The sequence below is a fragment of the Alternaria triticimaculans genome (assembly GCF_023758025.1).
Source record: "Alternaria triticimaculans strain BMP 0046 chromosome Unknown scaffold_3, whole genome shotgun sequence".
Lineage (NCBI taxonomy): Eukaryota > Fungi > Ascomycota > Dothideomycetes > Pleosporales > Pleosporaceae > Alternaria > Alternaria triticimaculans.
The window spans coordinates 1414965-1434336 of NW_026055960.1; the positions used below are offsets into that span (position 1 = coordinate 1414965).

General features: G+C 53.2%; 4 protein-coding genes across 4 annotated transcripts; 1 reads left to right on the top strand and 3 right to left on the bottom strand.

Moving 5' to 3' along the window:
* Nucleotides 1-731: 731 nt before the first annotated feature.
* Nucleotides 732-3163, top strand: J4E78_003164 (uncharacterized protein; the record flags this gene model as incomplete). Its single annotated transcript, XM_049363805.1, has 3 exons — nt 732-1877; nt 1942-2566; nt 2631-3163. 3 exons carry the CDS (start codon nt 732-734, stop codon nt 3161-3163), a joined length of 2304 nt encoding a protein of 767 aa, XP_049224470.1.
* Nucleotides 3164-3395: 232 nt separating this feature from the next.
* J4E78_003165 (uncharacterized protein) lies at nt 3396-5162 on the bottom strand (the record flags this gene model as incomplete). The annotated part of the gene is made up of 2 exons (XM_049363806.1): nt 3396-5004; nt 5065-5162. The coding sequence occupies 2 exons, from the start codon at nt 5160-5162 to the stop codon at nt 3396-3398; spliced, it is 1707 nt and encodes a 568-aa protein (XP_049224471.1).
* Nucleotides 5163-8084: 2922 nt separating this feature from the next.
* Nucleotides 8085-10631, bottom strand: J4E78_003166 (uncharacterized protein; the record flags this gene model as incomplete). Its single annotated transcript, XM_049363807.1, has 4 exons — nt 8085-8195; nt 8250-8437; nt 8487-9579; nt 10071-10631. The coding sequence occupies 4 exons, from the start codon at nt 10629-10631 to the stop codon at nt 8085-8087; spliced, it is 1953 nt and encodes a 650-aa protein (XP_049224472.1).
* Nucleotides 10632-18278: 7647 nt separating this feature from the next.
* Nucleotides 18279-18861, bottom strand: J4E78_003167 (uncharacterized protein; the record flags this gene model as incomplete). Its single annotated transcript, XM_049363808.1, has 2 exons — nt 18279-18755; nt 18856-18861. 2 exons carry the CDS (start codon nt 18859-18861, stop codon nt 18279-18281), a joined length of 483 nt encoding a protein of 160 aa, XP_049224473.1.
* Between the last annotated feature and the right edge of the window lie 511 nt (nt 18862-19372).

Here is a 19372-nt window from a genome sequence, read left to right on the forward strand (position 1 = left end):
CGTCCGCGCCTCACCCTCAATACTGCATGCTACTGAGCCATGCTTGGCGCGCTACTGCTGTGCGGTGGCACACCAGCAAAAAGCGACATAAACATGCGAGAAAAAGCTATTGCACTTGGCGTTTGATGATCTCATTGGCGGTTGGACTCGCCTGTGGTCTCGCGCAATTCCAATCCACGTCCCTCAGTAAACGCCTCGATGCACTTGTGTGTTTGAGCCAAGACATAATGTCGCGCCCGCAATGCGCTTTGCAATGGCTTGCATTGTTCCATGGTGCAGAGATGGGCTGTGGACACCGGATGGGCGGTGCATAGCTCGCAGCTGAGCGGTGTTTATTGGTAGGCTGTAGATTTTCAGCCCTACTAGCAGGCTAGCTAACTCAAAGGCGGGTGTCGATTGCGGAGATCCTGGCGCTATCACTCATCCATCTGATTGCGGCTCAGGCCTCCCGAAAGCCTAGACCGATGAAGGTAAAGCACTTCAGGGTGCGCCTTTGCTCGTTTACTCGTTTATACTCCTATATCAGGTCGGAACATCCTGCAGTCTTCCAGCTGAGACATCACCAGCTTTTGAAGTTCCCAACACTTCGGCTGTCACTTCCCTCTCGGCCACGTGGGTCTTGTACTATCTTGTTGAGCAGTGTACTTTGTTTTATTCACTGCTCGTGCGTCGTCCAATAATCCTTCCTATTTCTTTGGACGAGACCGGCCTCGAGGCCAACACACATCATTATGCTGAAGAATACACTACTCCTGGCTTCAACAGCACTCGTCGCAGCGCAATCCTCCTCCTCTGAGCCATGCGCGAGTGTTGCGTCACAGCTCCAGGAATCGACGAGTATCGAGGCACAGGCCGCGTTTGACTGTCTGGATTCAGTCCCAGTTGACGTCCAAGGAAACTCTCAACTGATCGATGAGCTAAAGGAGCTTTGGCAGTTCCAGTCTGAACTCGTATGGCTGAAGAAACCTGGCGATGACTGGGAGTTCGGACCCCTGGATATCGAAGCCGAACTGGACAACGTAAAGAACAACCTCGATTCTTTCTCCAGCGAATATGCGGTTCAACTCGCCATCCAAAACATCACTATCCGGACCGGAAATTTCCACTTCAACTACCGGCCTGATATACTTCAGGTGTTCTCATTCTTCAGACAGGCCAATGTTGCGTCCATCTCCGAGGATGGCAAAGCGCTTCCAAAGCTCTATTTGGCTGATGATGTTGCAAGTGTAGCCGAGGGTAGCTCAGATGTTTCCGAGATCACGGAAATCAACGGTCAGAACCCATACGACTTCCTGACGTCTAATTCCTGGTCACAGTACATCGACTCCGATGGACTACTCAACAACATGCTGGCAAAGGGAGACACGGATAACACTGGCGCGTTTATGGATCAAACGAAATACGATGGCCCTAGCACTGATATCACTTGGGCAAATGGCTCTACAGCTTCCGTTCCGAACGGAGCTAGCACAGATCGCAGCTTCGTTGGCATAACTGATGGACAATCTTTCTTCGACACCTTCTGCGTCGGTTCAACCGATTCACCTCTCTCAGCTAGCACAAAGGGTACTTCTGATTCCTCCGATGTCGCTCTTCCAAAACCCAAGCTACCTTCTGTGTTCGACCACATTGTCGCACCTAGTGCTCCCGGACCAGTTCCTCGAATCCCTCTCGGCACAAGCCGAAACAAACGACAGACGATGGGAACCACCCCTGGTTCCTATGCGGAGAACATTGTTGCAGCAGACTCGAATGGAGTTGTTGCTGGTGCTTTCCTCAGTGGAGAAGGTTATGATGATATAGCGGTCCTCAAGATCATATCTTTCAGTAACCCGGGTTCCGACTTGACCGAAAGTGAGTTCGGCACGGATTTCCAGGTAAGTCATTGATACACAGCGTGCATACCAGATATGAACTGACGTCATCTTCTCCGCCATATAGCAAACCGTTGCTTCTTTCCTCAGTCAATGCATGAGCGAGAACAAGCAGAAACTCATCATCGATCTGCGCGAGAACGGCGGCGGCAGCACAAACTTACTTCTTGACGCATTTATACAGCTGTTCCCTGAAATGGAGCCTTTTTCTGGACAGCGATACAGGGCTAATGATGCCTTTGTTAAGATTGGCGATGCGGTCAATGAGATCAGAAGTGATTCCGCCAAGGCTAATGAGTATGCCTCATTGCTCAACGAGAGCATAGAAGAGGGTTCCATGTACAGATACTGGTCATGGTGGCACTTCCGCAATGCTGACGGGGCCGACTTCAAAGGCTGGGATGACTTTGATGGTCCGGTCGAATTGAACGGCGACTCATTCACCAGGACGATGCGGTACAACTACACCGATCAAGTGTCCATCCTTCCCCCAGACTGGTATTTCACGAACGGCACTCGTCCCACCCCTTTCAAGGCGGAGAACGTCGTCATGTACACCGATGCCCTATGTGGTTCATCTTGCGCTTCTTTCCACGAAGAGCTCAAGAACATCGCCGGTGTCAAGGCAGTGACAGTCGGTGGCCGTCCAGAGAACAAGCCCATCCAAACTGTGACCGGATCAAAGGGTGGTGGTAAGTAACATCCCTATAAGCTTTACACATGAGACGTGCGCTGACATGGTACACCACGATTTAGAAGTAACGCCTCTGTTTTTCTGGCAACAGTACGCCCAAGTCGCATTGAACATAAGCACCGCCCTTTCCCTATCGGCCTACTCCGACAATGACGCCGCCCTCTCTGCCGTCGCCAACGTCCCGCAAGTACTTACACGCGCCGGAGACCGATCATCGCGCCTTCAGTCCCAAGACCAGGTCCGAAAAGGCGATGCTTCAGGAACGCCTCTGCAGTACATCTACGAAGCCAGTGACTGCAAGATCTTTTACACTGCGACCACCTACGCTGATCCTGACGCTGCTTGGAAGCAAGCCTGGGACGCCTTCCAGGACGACAGCAAGTGTGTCGAGGGCTCTACGGGACATGCGAGTTCCATCTCCGGAGGCTTCAAGGCATACGGTCCGGGCGAGCTTAAGGCGGAGGATCAACCTAAGGGAAATGGAGGCGGAAGCGGAGGCAGTGGAAACGGGGATGACGAAAGCGCTGCGAGCATTGCAGGAGTAAGTGGCTTGGTGATTACCGCTGCTGCTATCGTCAGCGCTATGATGCTGTAGATAGGCTGTGGTGTTTCCGCCCTCGCGTTCCAATGTTCATAGCAACTTCGCCTAATTCTTTTCCTATACATTGCGACACCTAATACCATTGCACTTCTTGAAGTTGCAGTATTAACCAAAGTTGAACTTGCAATTAATCTATGATACCAAACCCCCATGTCCCCATCCCATCATTATATAACCAGGGGTATATCGTCATCTATCGTGCTTCACGTTCCATTTCCAGGCTGGCCTAGTTGGGCCGCAGCACAACATCTCCAACACAAAGCACCATGTTCTTGAAGAACCTTCTCCACTCCAAAGGATCTCCACTAGCTTTGACAAATCTCACCTCCCAGTAAGCACTTCCATCGTAGACGGCCTTTTCGATGACGATATGGCCGTTCAAGCCTTGTCGTCGTCCATCCGCCATCTTTACCCGTATAGAGGCTGTCCCCGCTTTTTCCGCTTCCTCGATCTGCGTTTCGGTGAAGGTCGGTGAAGGGACGCCTAGTCGGTGCAGAGCTGTAAGGAGTAGAGGCAAGAGTAGACCAAGGTTATGCGGAGAGATGAAACGTGCCAGAGAATAGGATGGAAGAATATCGGCGAACTTTCGAGCTGCTTGTGTAAAGGTCAGAGGCACACCTGGAGTCGAGCTGAATTGTGTCATGGATGGGTCCTGCGATAGCATGTCCTGTGTCGATGAGGGAAGCTGTGATAAACAGGGCGTAGAGCTCAGGTTGATAGGACGGTTGTCGGGTATTGTAACAGGTTGCGAGGCGGAGATGCCGTCGTGAGAGGCGAGACGTGGGGGTCGCTCCCAGTCGAAGGGTGTTTCTGCCGATGGAGTCTCGGGTTGTGTGGAGGAGAGGAAGTTTACAGCGCTTGAGCGACGAGGGTCTGTGTCAGTGTCTATGTCCATCGCATCGCCATCTTCGTCTGCATCTTGCGAGAACTCTCTTTGTGACTGCGTTGGCGGCCTTGTGAAGTCGATGCGTAGTTGCGACAACATCTGTGTCGCCAATCCTACTGGGTTCGCATTGCGGCCGCTTGCGGTCAAGTAGGGGTTCTTGCGTGTACACCAGGGGTGTGTGCGTATCTCATCGAGAGTAAAGCGCTCTTTCGGGTCAACTTTCAGCATGCCGCGGAGCAGACTGAGTAGCTCCGCTGGGATCTTGCTCCAGAGTTCATCAGTAGTGTGTCCCCCAGTTTCGACGTATTCCTTAAACTCTGCAGAACGTTTGGTTGGCTCATCCCAAGGGGTGTTGCCAACTAGGAGGACGAAGAGGACAATACCGCAACTCCAGACATCGCAGATGTTGGCCGCGTAGCCGGTGTCCAGCATGTCGGCCCTCTTGCTCCGCCTCCCTGATACAATTTCCGGGGCGATGTAGGGCGGCGAGCCACATACAGTGTTGCAGAGTCGCAATTGCCCGTCCTTCTTGAACAATGCTGCCAACCCGAAATCGGAGAGTTTGAGATCACCCTCGGCGCTCAGCAACACATTCTCAGGTTTGATGTCTCGATGCGCAACACCCATGCTGTGCATATATGTCACGGCGTTGACCAGTTGCGTGAAGTAGAGATGCGCAATGTCTTCGCCCACACCTTCGTCCGCCTCGATCTTGTCGAACAAGTCTCCGCCCTCAGCCAGCTCCATGGCGATCCACGTCCATAGCGCATCCTCGCCAGACCCTAGGCAGTGTATGATGTTTTGGTGCTTCCCGAGATGTGTGTGTAGAACGACTTCCATCTTGATTTGTTTCGGAGTGAGGCGGCCGGTCTTGAGGGCATGTTCTTTGTTGATGAACTTGATCGCGATGACGGGTTTGGGCGAGTTGTGCGGGACGGCCTTGCGGATGCTGGAGATCTACCGTGAGCGAATGACTCCCAAAATTCGACGAGGACAGATTACGACGTACGAGGCATATGCGCCTTGCCCGATTGTTTTACTCACGAGCCGGAAGGGCAGGTTTGTAGGCAGAGGAGCCATCTGGCTGTTGGGCGGCGCCGGGCCCATGGTGTCGAGGTGTAGAGGGGGTATGTGCGGGAAAGCGAGTTGAAAGCGATCGAGGACAAGGGACCTGAGATGCGTGACTGAGATCCGGTGGTATTTTGTGGTGTTGACTGTATGTTGGTGCCTAATTGCCGCTATCGCAACAGTCTCGAGGATCGCGTCAGGCCCGAAAACAGAGCGCACGGACTGGATGCCACGCGCAACGCGAACACGCCAGCTCACGTGGTCGCGACGCTTCCAAGGTTCCAAGGTTTGTCTCGTGTCAACCGATCTGCCTCGGCCCAAGATACCGCATGCCGAAACCTTCTTTCCACCCATGGAACCCTTCCGCACTACCTCCTTAGCTCTAGGACGTCATTACCTCCCTACCCCGAATGTAGCATCAAATCCCGCGATTCCCGCGAGACACAAGCCTTCTTCGTTACAAGCCACAAATGCCTCGGTTCGCAGAGGCTTGCTCGACGGGGAAAGTGTACCTGTCGATCGCGACTACGCGTCGTACCATAAGAAGCATCGGAGTCCGCGGGCCTAGATGTTTGGCGCTACAAGCAACAACTAGCCATGCATGGCATCGATGACGGAGCGAGTGAAGACCCTGCCCATCAAATCCAGTGGTATGTCTATCTCCACCAGGCCTCCATTCGTACACGCACAGCAGACGCGCAGGTCGCATACTGCTCTGTCCCAACATCCAAGACCGCTACGATATCTACGTTTCTCTGAATTCACATGCACAGGTGAGAAACTTCCCGTTACCTTCTCACCTTACACTTTATGAGTAATCTGTGGAGTCAGCTTAGCGCCACTGACATTCGAGTCTCTTCTTCTATCCTACACAGCGACGCTTGCAAAACTTACCACATCCTCGGGACCGAGTGCACGTTTTCTGCCACCCAGCATGACCATGTGGCATTTCAAACTTTAACTACACAATGCAGGGTCCCCCCTTTTCACACTGGACAGAAGAGGATGCTCGTGGACTTGTCGGAGGGTTCATGGGGACAAAACGCTACCACCTGCCACATACATCAAATGCGAGACGCAACCACGGCCGTTCGAGACGGAATTAGTCATCCGCAATCCATGTATATTCCCCTGCATCACATGCATCTGACCGAGGAGACCACGACGGCGGAGTACACCAAACTCCATGGGAACTGCGCCGTTTGTTCTAAGAAAACCCTATCTAACAAACCTAATCTGCAACCCACTGAAAGCCACTACACGGCTATATGCGGTCGGAGATGCACGATGGTCACCGGCCCGAGAGGGTTGTTCCGAAGTCGAGTCGCAAACGCTGACTATGCAGCGGAGGATGCAGATGGCTGACGTACTCAGTAAGTACCGGCGTTTTGATCGCTTCTGATGCATGTGCCTTGTAGATCTGAGCTCGGCATCGAGGCACGAGTACCCGACAATCATATCACGGTAGAAATAGATAATAAAGGCTTGGCTCAATATGTTACCAAGTTGCTGGCATCGCCGTTGCGTACCCTGCATTCACTTTGATAGTATGACAGTTCTCACCCCTTGAACCTTATCACCGCATGAACACCCCATCTCACGTACACCTTCCGTTCGTTCGACTTTCGGAGCTTTCGCCGAAAGCGAATTCCGACAACGACTCTCGGCACCGAGCTCCGATACGTAGCCTTGCCCTCCGCCAAACAGCTTCCCCGGTCTTCCTCCGCACCAACCACGGACCCCGGAGCACATCGCCTGCGCCAGCAACGCACCACATCTTCGGTGATCTCCATCGATGTCACCAGCCTACCAGCAAAGCCCACAGAAGTAGCTTTCGGAGTTAACTGCAGAGACCCCTGGCATTTTCGCTGATCAACATGATTCGCGAAGTCCGCTCAAGTCCTGCGTCCTGACTTCTGACAGATGCTGAGGCAGGGTATGTCCGGTCGTGCTGCTGCGAAGGTAACTGCGATGTTGGATCAGAGGGGGTAGCGCTAGGGGATGCTAAAGAGTTTGGGCCCAGACTTGCAAGAGCGTGGTCGATGTTTTCACGAGGGTGGTGCACATGTTTATGTAATGCGGAAGCTGAGGTAAGGCGGCCGTGCAGTCCAACAATGCAGGCATGCCATGGCTTGCGACTATTGAGCCCATTAGTTGCGTTGACGTCGTTACCAGCAATAAGACAAAGTGTGTAGTATCGTTATGAGTTCTTCTATAGCATGAGGGTATCATCGGAAACCTCCTATTAGGGTGCGCTAGGGTTCAGTCGCATCGCATCGTCCGTCCGATGCGAATCAAGTGCCTTCGTCTGTCGTACGGGTGCCTTCCCCACATCCAACATCATGGTCACCCTTCCTCAACCTAAACTGACAAAAGACTCGGCGAGAGAACCGTGGCTATGTCGACCCAATCATCCTCATTGAGACTCTCGCTTGTCGGAAAGTGTAAAAGTTACGGGAATAACAGCCGGAATACAGCCGCGCGTGGTTACCTCAGATGAGTGATCTGGGTAACCTACTGCGAATTTCGGTCTTAAACTTTCGTATCGGTTGGGGAAAAGAAGAAAAAGAGATCAGCTTCCAGCTTCAGTTGTTGGAAACGTTTCGTGACGAGTGCTCGCAGATCGCCATCCCGCTATAACCGCCTAGGTGAAGAAAGAAAAGAAATGACAACAAAGGTAAACAGAAGGTCGAGTAGGTCTAAGGAAAGAGGAACAGTTCCACAAACGACCACCCGATGCTAATGTTTTGGCCCGGAACCCCAAAAACGCCGCAGTCTATGACTCGATGCAATGGAGTAGGAGAAGAGGTCGATGAGCCGAAAGAAAAATGCACCAAGAAAGTGATGCCAGCTATCCAACTAAGGCGATTAGACCTGAGATGGTTCAGCACTCGCATATCGTCGTCGTTTTATCTTGCGGAGAGATTCAGAATCGGTCGTGAAGGTGGCGCGATATTCATTCTATGATCGGGTGGCAGTGGGCGAAGCAACGTAGGCAGACGCTGCGGCGGCATCAAGTCCACGGAGCTGAGGGCCGTACTTGGCATGCTTGACGAATTTGGGCACAGAGTCCTGTGGCGAGGTTAGCAACCCATCACAATCACAAATGTGGAAGTTAGCACGTACGCTAGACATCAGCTTGAAGATAGACTGCTGAGCCTTTTCGAATAAGGAGGCGACTTCGTTAAGACTCTGCAACATGGCTGCATCGTCGCCAACGGCACGAGTCATGCGAGTAGCCAGCTGTGTGCGAAGACTGTGGTCGATGTTGAGTTCATTCGGAGAGCCGGGAGCCAAGAAAGCATTGTACAGACCTGAGATTGATTAGAGATTGTCTGTAAATTGGACCGTGTTCAGTCTTACCGTATGCGGCAGCAAGTGTCTCCCGAATTGTTTCGACCTTGTTATCACCCTTGTCGTTGATAGCGTCCCGATATTGCTTGTTGAACTGTTGAACCTCAAGATAGAAAGAGAGGTTCTCCTCGCACATGGTTTCCTTGAGGAACTCGCGGTACAATAGACGCCATGAAGGGTTACGGATGATGACGTTGGTACGGTTGCTGTTGGAGTCGCGGGCAACGCCATCTCTTGACTTGACTGCTACATCTCCGCCTGATGGAACTTCCTCGAGGAGCCAGCCGGCGACACGCTCGCCGTGATTGGTGATATAGTAGTGTACCTGCTTTGACGGTTGGAACTGGTGTTCTGAGTTGCGAGGGTCGACTGGGGCAATAAGTTTGAGCTGCAAGAATAGCGAGCCGACCTCGATAGCTTCACGGGGGTCAACCATGGTTGAGCAGTCCATCAACCACTGTGCGGCGTTGCGTCCGTTGAAGGTGTACTCAAACTGGCGCTGAGAAGTGGGTCGGTGTTTGACAAGCTTGACCCCGACATCACACTTTGAAAACTCATGTATCGAGTCAGAATCTGACTGGGTCTCATTGGCAGTGGTACCGATAAAGCGGCGAAAGATGATCTCAACCGTCTGTTCATCATGATGAAGCTTGTCGGTCTCAGTGTTGCGCTCGAGAACAACCAGTTGTCTCGGGTTCCTGTTAGACTCAATGACAGCCTTGACGTGGGCTGAAGCGATGCCGTTGCGGGTACAAAAGCGCTCCAGAATGTGAATGCCCTTGGGCGTGAGTTGCCAGACCGAGCTCTTGTTCATGAAATCTGTCTTGCCTTCTACCGACTCAACAAATTTAGCCTCAAGAAACTTCTGGCAAACGGAGCGAGCCATCTCCTTGGCCATTGAGAAGGTGGTCGTAGTGGTCGTCGTGACGACACGTGATGAGTCCTTGGGGTCTGGCATGCGATTGGACTGAGAGAATTTGAGGGATCCAAGGTTGGTAATTGCTTCATCCGAAGTGAAGGTGAAGTCGATCATCCTAAAGCGAACGCGGTGTGCTGTGAGGGGAAGCGAAACCATAAGCGTCGAGAAGAGGTCCTTGAAGTCCTGAATTGATGTGTTAGCAACATTCTTGCCCATGCTCAGAATTTGGTACTGCTATAGCAGCGGCTGCGGGAAGTTCCAAGGCACAACGCAGGTGTCAGATTGCGGGCGCATTCCGAGCACGCGGCATTCCCGGTGGAAATTCAAATCGGTCCGAAAAAGCACGCAGTAAATCCAGTACTACAACAGACCTCCGCCAATACATAGACATGTGGATATCTCGGGAATATGAGATATTGCTCGTCGCAGCTGATCGCTCAGTGGTTCTGCGCAAGCTTCAAAAGGGTGGCCCCTTTGCTCTTTGGTGGCTTTTGGAAGTGGATCATAGTGGTTATTGTGACCAACTTCCCAAGCTTTCCCCAGGTGGTCGCTGTTGTCTCGTAGGAATAGTACCTACTAGGAAATCCGGCTCCATGGGATGTGACGGAGGTAACGAAATTATGGGCTGGGCCGATCTCGGCGGATTCAAAAAGTTGCTGGATGGTTGTACTCACCCTTGTAAAAGGCCGCTCATCGTCCGTCATGCGGAGTAACCGCGAACTTGTTTGATGCATCTTGTCGGGCTTGCCTGCTCTCGGCCTGTCTGGCAATCGGTGTGTGTTTTCCGCCTCTTCAGCTATGACGTCGCCGTCGTCGTGGGGGCTGGCGGGCTCGCGTGCGGGAGAAAGATCGGGCCCACGCGCAAGAGACTGCGAGGAGCGTGGTGCACCTGTAGCGTAAAAGGGCGATTCGGCAGGGCTCTTTGTGGTGGAAGGCGTCCTGCTCAATTCGCGGCTGCCTTTGCGGAGGAGAGGGAAGCGGGAGAGGGTGTAGCGTCTCGCGTGGTTGATGGCACGGGAGGAAGGCGGGGGCGGGCTGTTCTTGCTCGCTGAAGAAGTCGCGGAAGGTGCGTCTGAGCCGGCGGAGGCAGGTGCGATAGGCAGTCGGTCTGGGTCTTGGTGGTGGTGGTGGTCGGGTCGGGGGTGGAGGGGCTCGCTGGTGGGAGGGCTCAGGCTGTCAGGCACAGAGGAGACAGACGCAGTCAAGGGGAGAAGAGATGTCGTCTGGAAGGGCATGCCGAGCAGAAGATGGTCGCGGAGAATCAAATCGCGGACCTCACTGAAGGGCAATGTGTGGGTACCCTAGCTGGGATTGGCCTTCACAGTCTGGGGGTCCGTGACCACTGAGTCTTCTGCCGCTTGAACAGCCCTCACACCGCCCTCCTAAGACAGCTAAGATGGCCTAGCATGGCGCCGAATTAGCCCTGGAGCTGGGCCATGACAAAGGCACTAACCGCAGCGGCCTCCTAGTCGCATACGAGACACATGGCGGCATGCACGGCCACCAACGCATGGGAATAAAGTATTTGGCCAAGGGCTTCCACGAGGCATCCCTGCCCTCTGCCGCCCCCTGTCTACGGTGAGACGCTGCCGACGACTAGGTCTCTGAGCGCCGCACGCCGACAAAGGGGACCGCCCGCTACCACGCCATGGGCCCGCCGGAAGAGGCTCGCTGCGACGACCTGGACGTCTTCAGCACGCGGCGAGCAGCTGCATGCACTCTGTCGTGGGCGACGATGGCGCCGCCTGCCCCCATCTCAGTCAGCCACCACGCGAGACAAGGCGCTCAAAGGGGACGACGTTGCTGCATGTCTGCGTCTGCACGCAAGACCGGTACGGCCAGTGATACGCGCATCCTGTTGTGCCTCTGTGCTCTGTTGAGAGAGGCTGCTGCCACAGTATGGCCTGACGCAGACAGCTGCCCCTTCCACAAACCTGTCCCAGAGCACCGACCTGTGTCACCAAGCCGCCCCAGGCAGCAAAGCGCCGTTGCGCAGACACAGCAGCCTCTTACATACCAGCGACACCCAGGTTTCGCATCTGCACCGCCGTTTGCTCACCTCCTGGCAGGACCCGTTTTCGCGTAACGTTCTGGTGGCGACCGCTGCCACGAACTGGTCGTACTGTGCCACGGCCATGTGGAACACGTCGCCGTTACTGAGAGGCCCGGAGGTTTGCTGCTGAGGCCACCAAAACGTGGAATGCACGTTGCACCCTTGCCTGGCACCATGTCCGCTGTGGTCAGCATGCCTGCGTTCCTCGACATGCAGGAGGTGCTGCATTGGTCGGGCGCACTCAAATCGCTGACGGCATCTTTGTCAAATCTCGCGACGCTGCACTGCGAGCAACCATGTCCGCGCGTCATCATGTGTAAAGAGGCTCGGCAGATCTACATCTCGTCTACAGTCGATCGATGCCTGACTGTGAGGGCCGGTCATGCCTGCGGAGATTGTCGTGTTTCTCAGCCTGGAGAGTGGTAAATGTGCCGCACTTTCCACGTGTGCAACCCCACCTCAGCGTCAGCGAATCGTTGCCCGTCCATGCGAGACATCGCCCTCCTTGGCTGTGGCCCGCATTACTGCCACAGTTCCGCCATGCTGGACCCTTCAAGCCTCAAGCCTCCGGTGTGCCCAATCTGCCCATCGTTGTCGCTTTCGGCATTGCTCCGACTTAACTCCCACGAGTCGTAGCCTCTTTACGCCTGCGCTGCTGCAGATCCCTCTACGTTGATTGCACGGTAAGCAGAGTATAGCCGACATCTCCAGGCCAAGCAGCGATACGCTCACCATACGGTCCGCCACAATCTCCTCCGGAATAGTCCCGCTCACGATGCCCAGCTGCCCGGCGTGATGCAGCACGTGCTACAAGTCAAAGAAAAAAAAGCATCCACCCGTGCGTTTCAGACTGGCGGTGGGCGCGGACCTAATTTGGAGCCACGCGATGATGACACAGGGACGAAAATGCATTCTTCGCTCGCATCGTAGCGTTCTCCCGGAGCTCTAGGGCGGTTGGCAAAGGGTCCTTCCCGTTCAACCACATTCCGTGGCGAGCGCAGACGCCGCTAGCGGATGAGTAGAGGTTCATTCTCGCCAAGCTCAGCGAAAACGACGATGCAAGTGTATTGATCATCCCAGCGAAGGCTTCGGATCATCAGAATCGACCGTCGTCTCTTTAGCCCCCGGCGCCTCTGTGATTGCGAAGCGATGCCGGTGCAGCATCCTCCGCCGCCAAAGATCCCGACTTGCCGCATGCAAATGCCGTTACCCTGGCAAACATCAGACCATACTGCTGATCTGGGGTCAATTTTTTTTCGAAGGGTTTTAGAATTTTCGAAGCTTGCCCGCTCTAGCCGCGAGAGAATTATCGTTAGGTTATCGTCGCAAGAATCCCATGGTCGCTCTACAGGGCGAAGATCTTCGGCGCTTACGGCAGCCTCAGAGCGCGACGACTCATGCAGGCTTTCGTCAAGATAATGCCGTGGTGCCAGGGGTATCAACACGTGGCAACCGATTCCTTTTGCCTACAGTAGCGGCCGCTGGCGTGAACGATGCAATATTGTGTAACACCGAGGCATCTGCCCACGCACTTCCGCTTGTAGATGCCCAGACGTCCACGCGCTGCGACGAACCTCTAGATGTCGTCTTTAGGCACTACTTCCGGCTCGCGTGGATGACAGTGCAGCACACAACCATTACCCGCGTATTAAATGAGGTTCGATAGAGCGCAGTCAGCGTGGCTTTCGAAACGCAGTCCCTGACACGCATCTCATTTGCAGCCTGTTTCAACAGGGGCTGCACATTGCCATGTGCCACGCCGATATTGAGCGTATTCCCCTCACTTTGTGACTTCTGAATACCTTATCTCCACCCATATTGCCTCCGATTATTGGACTTGATATTTTCCTCGACGCATATGGTTTCCTAGGTGGGGCTAGCAGCGCACTCTGCTCGGTGTAGAAATGTCGGTGAGGCGGCGAGCGTCGGTAGACGATAAGATAGAAGAGGGTCGCGATGGGCTTCTTCGATCGTGACGGGTCACGAGCTGCTCTGGATCTTCAGGCGTTTGTGGAGACAGGACTAGACCTCGGGTCCTTCGACAAGGTGCGAACCGAAGGCGTGATAGTGCTGACTAGTGTCTTCGTGGATGGCGGGTATCGTCAACTATAGTAGGTTGAGGCATCCCGCGGCGAGCGTTGAGAGCGAATCTCGACCCTGGTGGCTTGTGGCATCGGAAGATTTTACACGAGGATCTGTAGCCACGCGACAATGGCGCTCCTCAACGACAGTCGCTGTGGGATGAGACCGTAAGAGTGAGGAAGTCTGTTGTTTCTGACTCGAGTCGGCGACTGCGTGGAGCGTATTCGGTTGCCTGTCGCCGAAGGACCCATTTCGCCCTCGGCCTTCAATCTCAACGATGCTGTCTTGGGTAGCCTTCGTCTCGAGGAGGGATGTGCATAGTAAGAGAAGGGTCTCGCAAGGTAATGTTTACTGGCGTTTCTGCGGCTCGGGTGATGCGCGCGGCGATCAGGCCCAGTTCCGGCATCCAGGTCGAGCTTCTGGGTTTCGCGGTCTAATCTCTCTGCTATTGCGAAACGAGTAAGCGGTACTGGCAGTCCCTTACCTGCTGCTTGGCCTTCCTCTCCTGATGTACGATACGGGAGAGGGCCTTCTGCGGTGTCTCCTTCTGCCGAATGTACCACCGGTGACGGCTAATGCGGTTACTGAGAAGAGAGCGGCAGTCACAATATACCAGAGGACGAAGGAAATTGTTCATGACGTAATGTGGTTCAGTGGGAGAGTGGTTGTATCTGCAGTTGGGCAAAGGCGGCAGGTGAGGAAGGAGCTTGAGGGTTGTATTAAGGCCCTGACAACATGCACACCTACCAAAAGCCGATGTGCTCACATTGCGTCTATTGGCACGGAGAACACGACTACATGTCGATTAATCTGGTATCAACACTATGAAGCGGTCGCAAGAGAGTAGAACTACCGACGATCGATGAGGAGATGTCATACAAGACGATCGTCTGAATTACAGAGTGCTCCTACAACTACAACTTCACCAAGATGACGCTCTTACATTACTTTTAGATCACCTAGCAATCCTGCCCGAACCGTGAGGGGCCAAATAGAATCAACATCCTCTCCAAACCAACCAGTGCGAACAATTACATGTGCGAATAAGGGTGGCCATAGCCGTCAAACAGCATAGTAGGGCCTATTGATGTCAGCACTCATCTGTATTCAGAGTATACTGTGTGTCACTTACAATGCTGATACATGCTTGGTGAGTACGGGGCGCCAGCATGTCCATAAACGCCAGTGAGTTGACTGTTTTGGACAGGTTGGTGAAACCCCAACGAAGTATGCGGCGGTGGAGGAGGCACGGCTGTCTGGTAGCCATGTTGGTGTGGCAATGACGGGTATCCCACGTTGCCATGTTGGGTTTGTGGAACTCCGTTGCTGAGTGGGGTTGTCGGCCCTACAAATAGCGACCGTGAAGTCGTCTGGAAATTGAAGCGCGCTCCTACGAATGAGCTATAACCACGAAGTATAGCCATCGACTGGGATTGAATGACTACCGGCGGCCAGCACCAGGTCTTGCACATGTCGAAAGTGCTTGTACTGGGAGCTGGGTATACCTCAACATAAGACGACTCACGCATCTCAGGGGAATCAGACTCGACCAACATGATTGGTGTGCCATCATGTCCCCATTTTGGGTACTTGCAGATTTCCAAACACCGATGACGAGGTGGTCCAGTAGTGCGCCGTGATGTTGGGTTGAAGTGAGGGTTATCGCTAAATTCTTTGATGCGCAGATAGCGGAGGCAAGGGTACTGGTTTTCCACTATGAGGACAGGGGCGCCAAGAGTCGATGATTGCGAATTGTTCAACAACATGACGACTGTTCCAGGCTGCAATAAACTCATGTCTCGTGGAAGTGGCTTGTAGAGGAAACGATTCTGGCGTGCCTCCAGTTGCTGTACGCGCCTCCACAGCTTCCACAAATCAACCGTATCGATACGAACATCAATCGCCCAATCATTCAAGTTCTCACACTCGATGTAGAAGCGCTGTTCAAGGTTCATCCATGTCTCGGTCTGCATGGGGAGTGAGCCGTTCGCCAGTCTTAATGTGTAGACACCTTCATCTGCTGTACTATTGCCCATGCGTAGGCACATTGCCATCTCTCCAATGGCAGCTGGTGGGGATTTAGTAAGAGCATAGAAGTACGCGAAGTCATGATCTACATCAGTGACAAGTACTGGATGTTTGAAGAAGCCTTCTTGCTGTTTCTGCATGTGAATGACTGAGGCAGGAAAGTAACCACCCTCAGGGATGAAGTAAACCTTACCAACAACGGGTGTGCTGGTAATGGGATTGTGAGTCCGTCGAAGGGGCGGGGTCTTGTCCTGGACAGGGCTAAAGGAAGACACAGAAGATCCTATAGTGGAGAAAGGCCTCTGACTTGTCCCATTGGGAGACATAACATGCCGTCGCTGTGGCGGTGAGTGGTACGTTGGAGCTGCATGTTCCATCGTGTTCTTGGTCAACGCACTCGAGTTTGAGTGCATCGCTTCCGTCGCTGTAGAAAACTCCGTTTCCAGACTTGGTATCAGGGGTGCCTCCGCACTGAGCGGCAGCTTTGGTATGCGCCTCGTGAGCTCATCGGAGACGGCGGGCTCGTGACTGCGTTGCTCCAATCCTAGCTCTTGGGTCGGCTCCTTCAGTCTGTACATCATGGTGTCGTGCTCTGACTCATTCATGGTGTTCGACGGACTATTGGAAGTTCTCCCCTTGTCCACGCTGAGGAGTGCGCCTGCTTCATGCTCAGTCACATTGCAAACTCGGTCGACAGGGCTGTTCACGATACCAGAATACTGATCAGCCCCCATATTATTTTGAACCTGCTCCTCTTGACTTGCGATGGTAGTGTAATAATCGGCAGGGGTAAAGACCGTCGAGTTCGTATCCGCCAGAGAAAGAGTGCGTGGTATGATCGTAAGCGTATGAAGCACGTTCAAGGTTCGGTCGAGAAGCAGATGGCTCGTGTGGTCGCTCGTGTGACTGGATGACTATGTGCGCAGAGTCAAGACCTGAAAACAAGTCTTCGGTATCTCCTTCTATCGACTCGTCAGCGGCCGGGCCAGGAGAATTTCGCAGTCGAAACTGTACGCCGATTGTAGGTGGTGAGCGTTGACTCTATGACACAGGGAGAAAAGAGAGTGCGAGAGCTATGTAGCAGCTCAAATCCGGGCGTGCACGTGTTCAGAGCAGAAGGTAGGGATAATGTGACCAAGGCGCGGTGAATGTCAGGTGTAAGATGGTTTGAATAGGGCGTGCTAACGGGCTGAAGGGCGCTGTGGTTGCGGAAGTATGGTAGCAGATACAGGAAGATCCAGCACCCAAGTTACTTCGGATAGCGTGTATCGAAGAGAAGGAGACCCTGCGCGGTTGTTAGAACGATATGATGGGACTGCTGCAAAAGGGGGTCGCACGAGGTTCCAGCGAGACCAGACCTGGAAGCGAACAAGAGTTGGGTGTGAGCAAAGTAGTGGACGAGGAACTTGCTAGGAGTTGAAGAGTGCATGCACTTTTGGAATGCGCTTTTGAGAGTACTCCGGGTGCGTTAGTAATGAATGGCTTGTGCGTAAGGATATACCAAGAGGCTCAGAGAGAGGCGGCCAAGGCACGCAAGTGAACGTCATAGAACTACCAGCTCTATAGCTCTTGTAGTTTCTGATGTCATCTCGCCACTGCCTTCGCTGTCATGTTTGTATTCACTGGTACAACGTCCATGAACGGATGAAAGGGAGGCTTTTCGTAGGCCATCAGTCGACCCCCTTCGCGGCTAGTGGTACAGTCGCCATGGCTATGATAACGTGGGAGTGACGGAAGAAAACATCAAAAGGAAGAGCATCGCAACAGCGATACAGAGCGTAGGTAGTGAGAGATCATTTGATGTGGTGGAAACTGTCCCCTTGAGCGACTGGCGAGAAAGAAAAGGTGTGTGCAGTCTCTGTAACGAGGACAAACAATATTAGACCGAGAATGAGTGAGTATATTGTAGTTTGAGATCGAAATAATATGTCGTCAGTAGCCATCGCCTTTGTTGGTTGCGCTACACAGGATACTACCTGAGTATACCTAGGTAGGTCATAACTGAGCTCAGCATGAGGAAGCACCGTAGATACGGTTGCGTGTACGGCTGAGATGATCAGAAGACTAGGCAACCTCAGGAACGTGTTTGCATCAACACTGAGCGAAGTTCAGGTCGATGTTGTATGTGTACGCGCTAGTGTGACCGCGCAACCGTAGTTAGTGCGGGATGACGCAACTACGTCCCCTCACAAATTTCGCACACAACACATCCATCCCCGACACATTTATTATCCGATATTCGTGATCACGAAGCGAGCACGAAGCGAGCATGCAGAGATTTAACGAATGAGACATTAATTATTATAGTACTACAGCGGCGCAAGCAGACGTTATGAACTCCAACAATCCAACCGCGTCCGCACCATCCTTCGATCACCCAGCTACAATCGCCCGGTAGAAGACTACATGAGACTGTGACTCGTCGTTCTGCCAGCACATGGTGCAGCCTGGAGGTCGTTGATGCGCAACTCGGATCCGTACGACTTCGCAAGACGTACCGGGAAGACGACAACCCTTTAGGGATTCGGACCTTGACGCTGGGATGAGTGCCGGGGACCTTCAGGCGTAAGCCATCGGTGGCGTTCGGCATTGTCGATATAAGGGTGCTGGGGACCTTCAGGCGTAAGCCATCGGTGGCGATCAGCATTGTCGAGAGAAAAGAGCCGGGGACCTTCAGGCATGAGCCATCGGTGGCGTTCGGCATTGTCGGAAGAGGAATTTAGGTGTCGAAGCGTGCGCTCTTGATATATGAGACTGATTTGGCGTCAAGCCTCCGCAGTGGATCCTTTCCAAAGGCCTCGAGATACTCGTATTCTACTTCGAACCGAGAATTACGAGAGAGGTTGACGTAGCTCCGTTTCTTCAACGCATCGAAACCTGGAGCCATTTTGGCTACCGGGTTGATAGTGGAGTTAACCCTATCTTGATGGTTATCAACCATCATAAAGAACTTTCTTTGATGTCTTCGATCGCCTTGTCTCTTCTCCTCAACTGTGTGGCCGTTGAAGGTGGTAAGCAGCCGGAAACTGACGATCATGGTGCCCTTTCGTCTCTCCTTACCCAGGACGACTATAGGGTGATCTTCAAAGCCGCTCTGGTTTACGTGACTCCTAATGATGGAGGACTTTGGGATCGTCTTTGGGGTCAGGTAGACGATATCCCCTTCCATCAGCTCATCAGGTGGTGGTAGTCCTGCCTGATTGCGGATGGGTCGAGGTGGTGACCCCGTCCTCCAGTTGGACGAAGAGGAAGAGGATTCTGATGATGATCGGCTTCGCGAATCATCTGATGGCGACCGCCATGATGGCGTAGTGGGGCGTGTGGTGGGAGGAGAAGGGGAAGTCGGAGGAGAGGTCCTGTTTGGTTGCCTCCAATCTTGCAAGAATCTGGATTCCTGCCTTTTGGCGCCGGCAGTGTGTGTCTTCATAATCATGATGACGGTGGTGTGATGAGAAATGATGAGTTGTGGTGAGGGAGTACTGCGGCCTTCAAACGACAGTGGAATGATGGGTAATGATGGTAAAGATCAGGAAGCTTTTGGTATTTGGGATGGCTCGATCGGATGATGATGATACGAAAGAGAAAGAGAGAGGAGAGGGAACAACCTTTTAAAAGAGGGAGTCCCCGAAAGTTTGGAAAGAAAGAGATGGTACTGCTTTGCAATACCAGAGAGCTCCCATGTTACCTCCATGAACGAAACTTCCTACTCCACTACGATACGATTGGAGACCCAACGACATGGAGGAAAAATATGCTGGGCACGCGCATAAGTGAGGCCAATTGAGGGCACGCCTTCTTTCAAAACACCGAGAT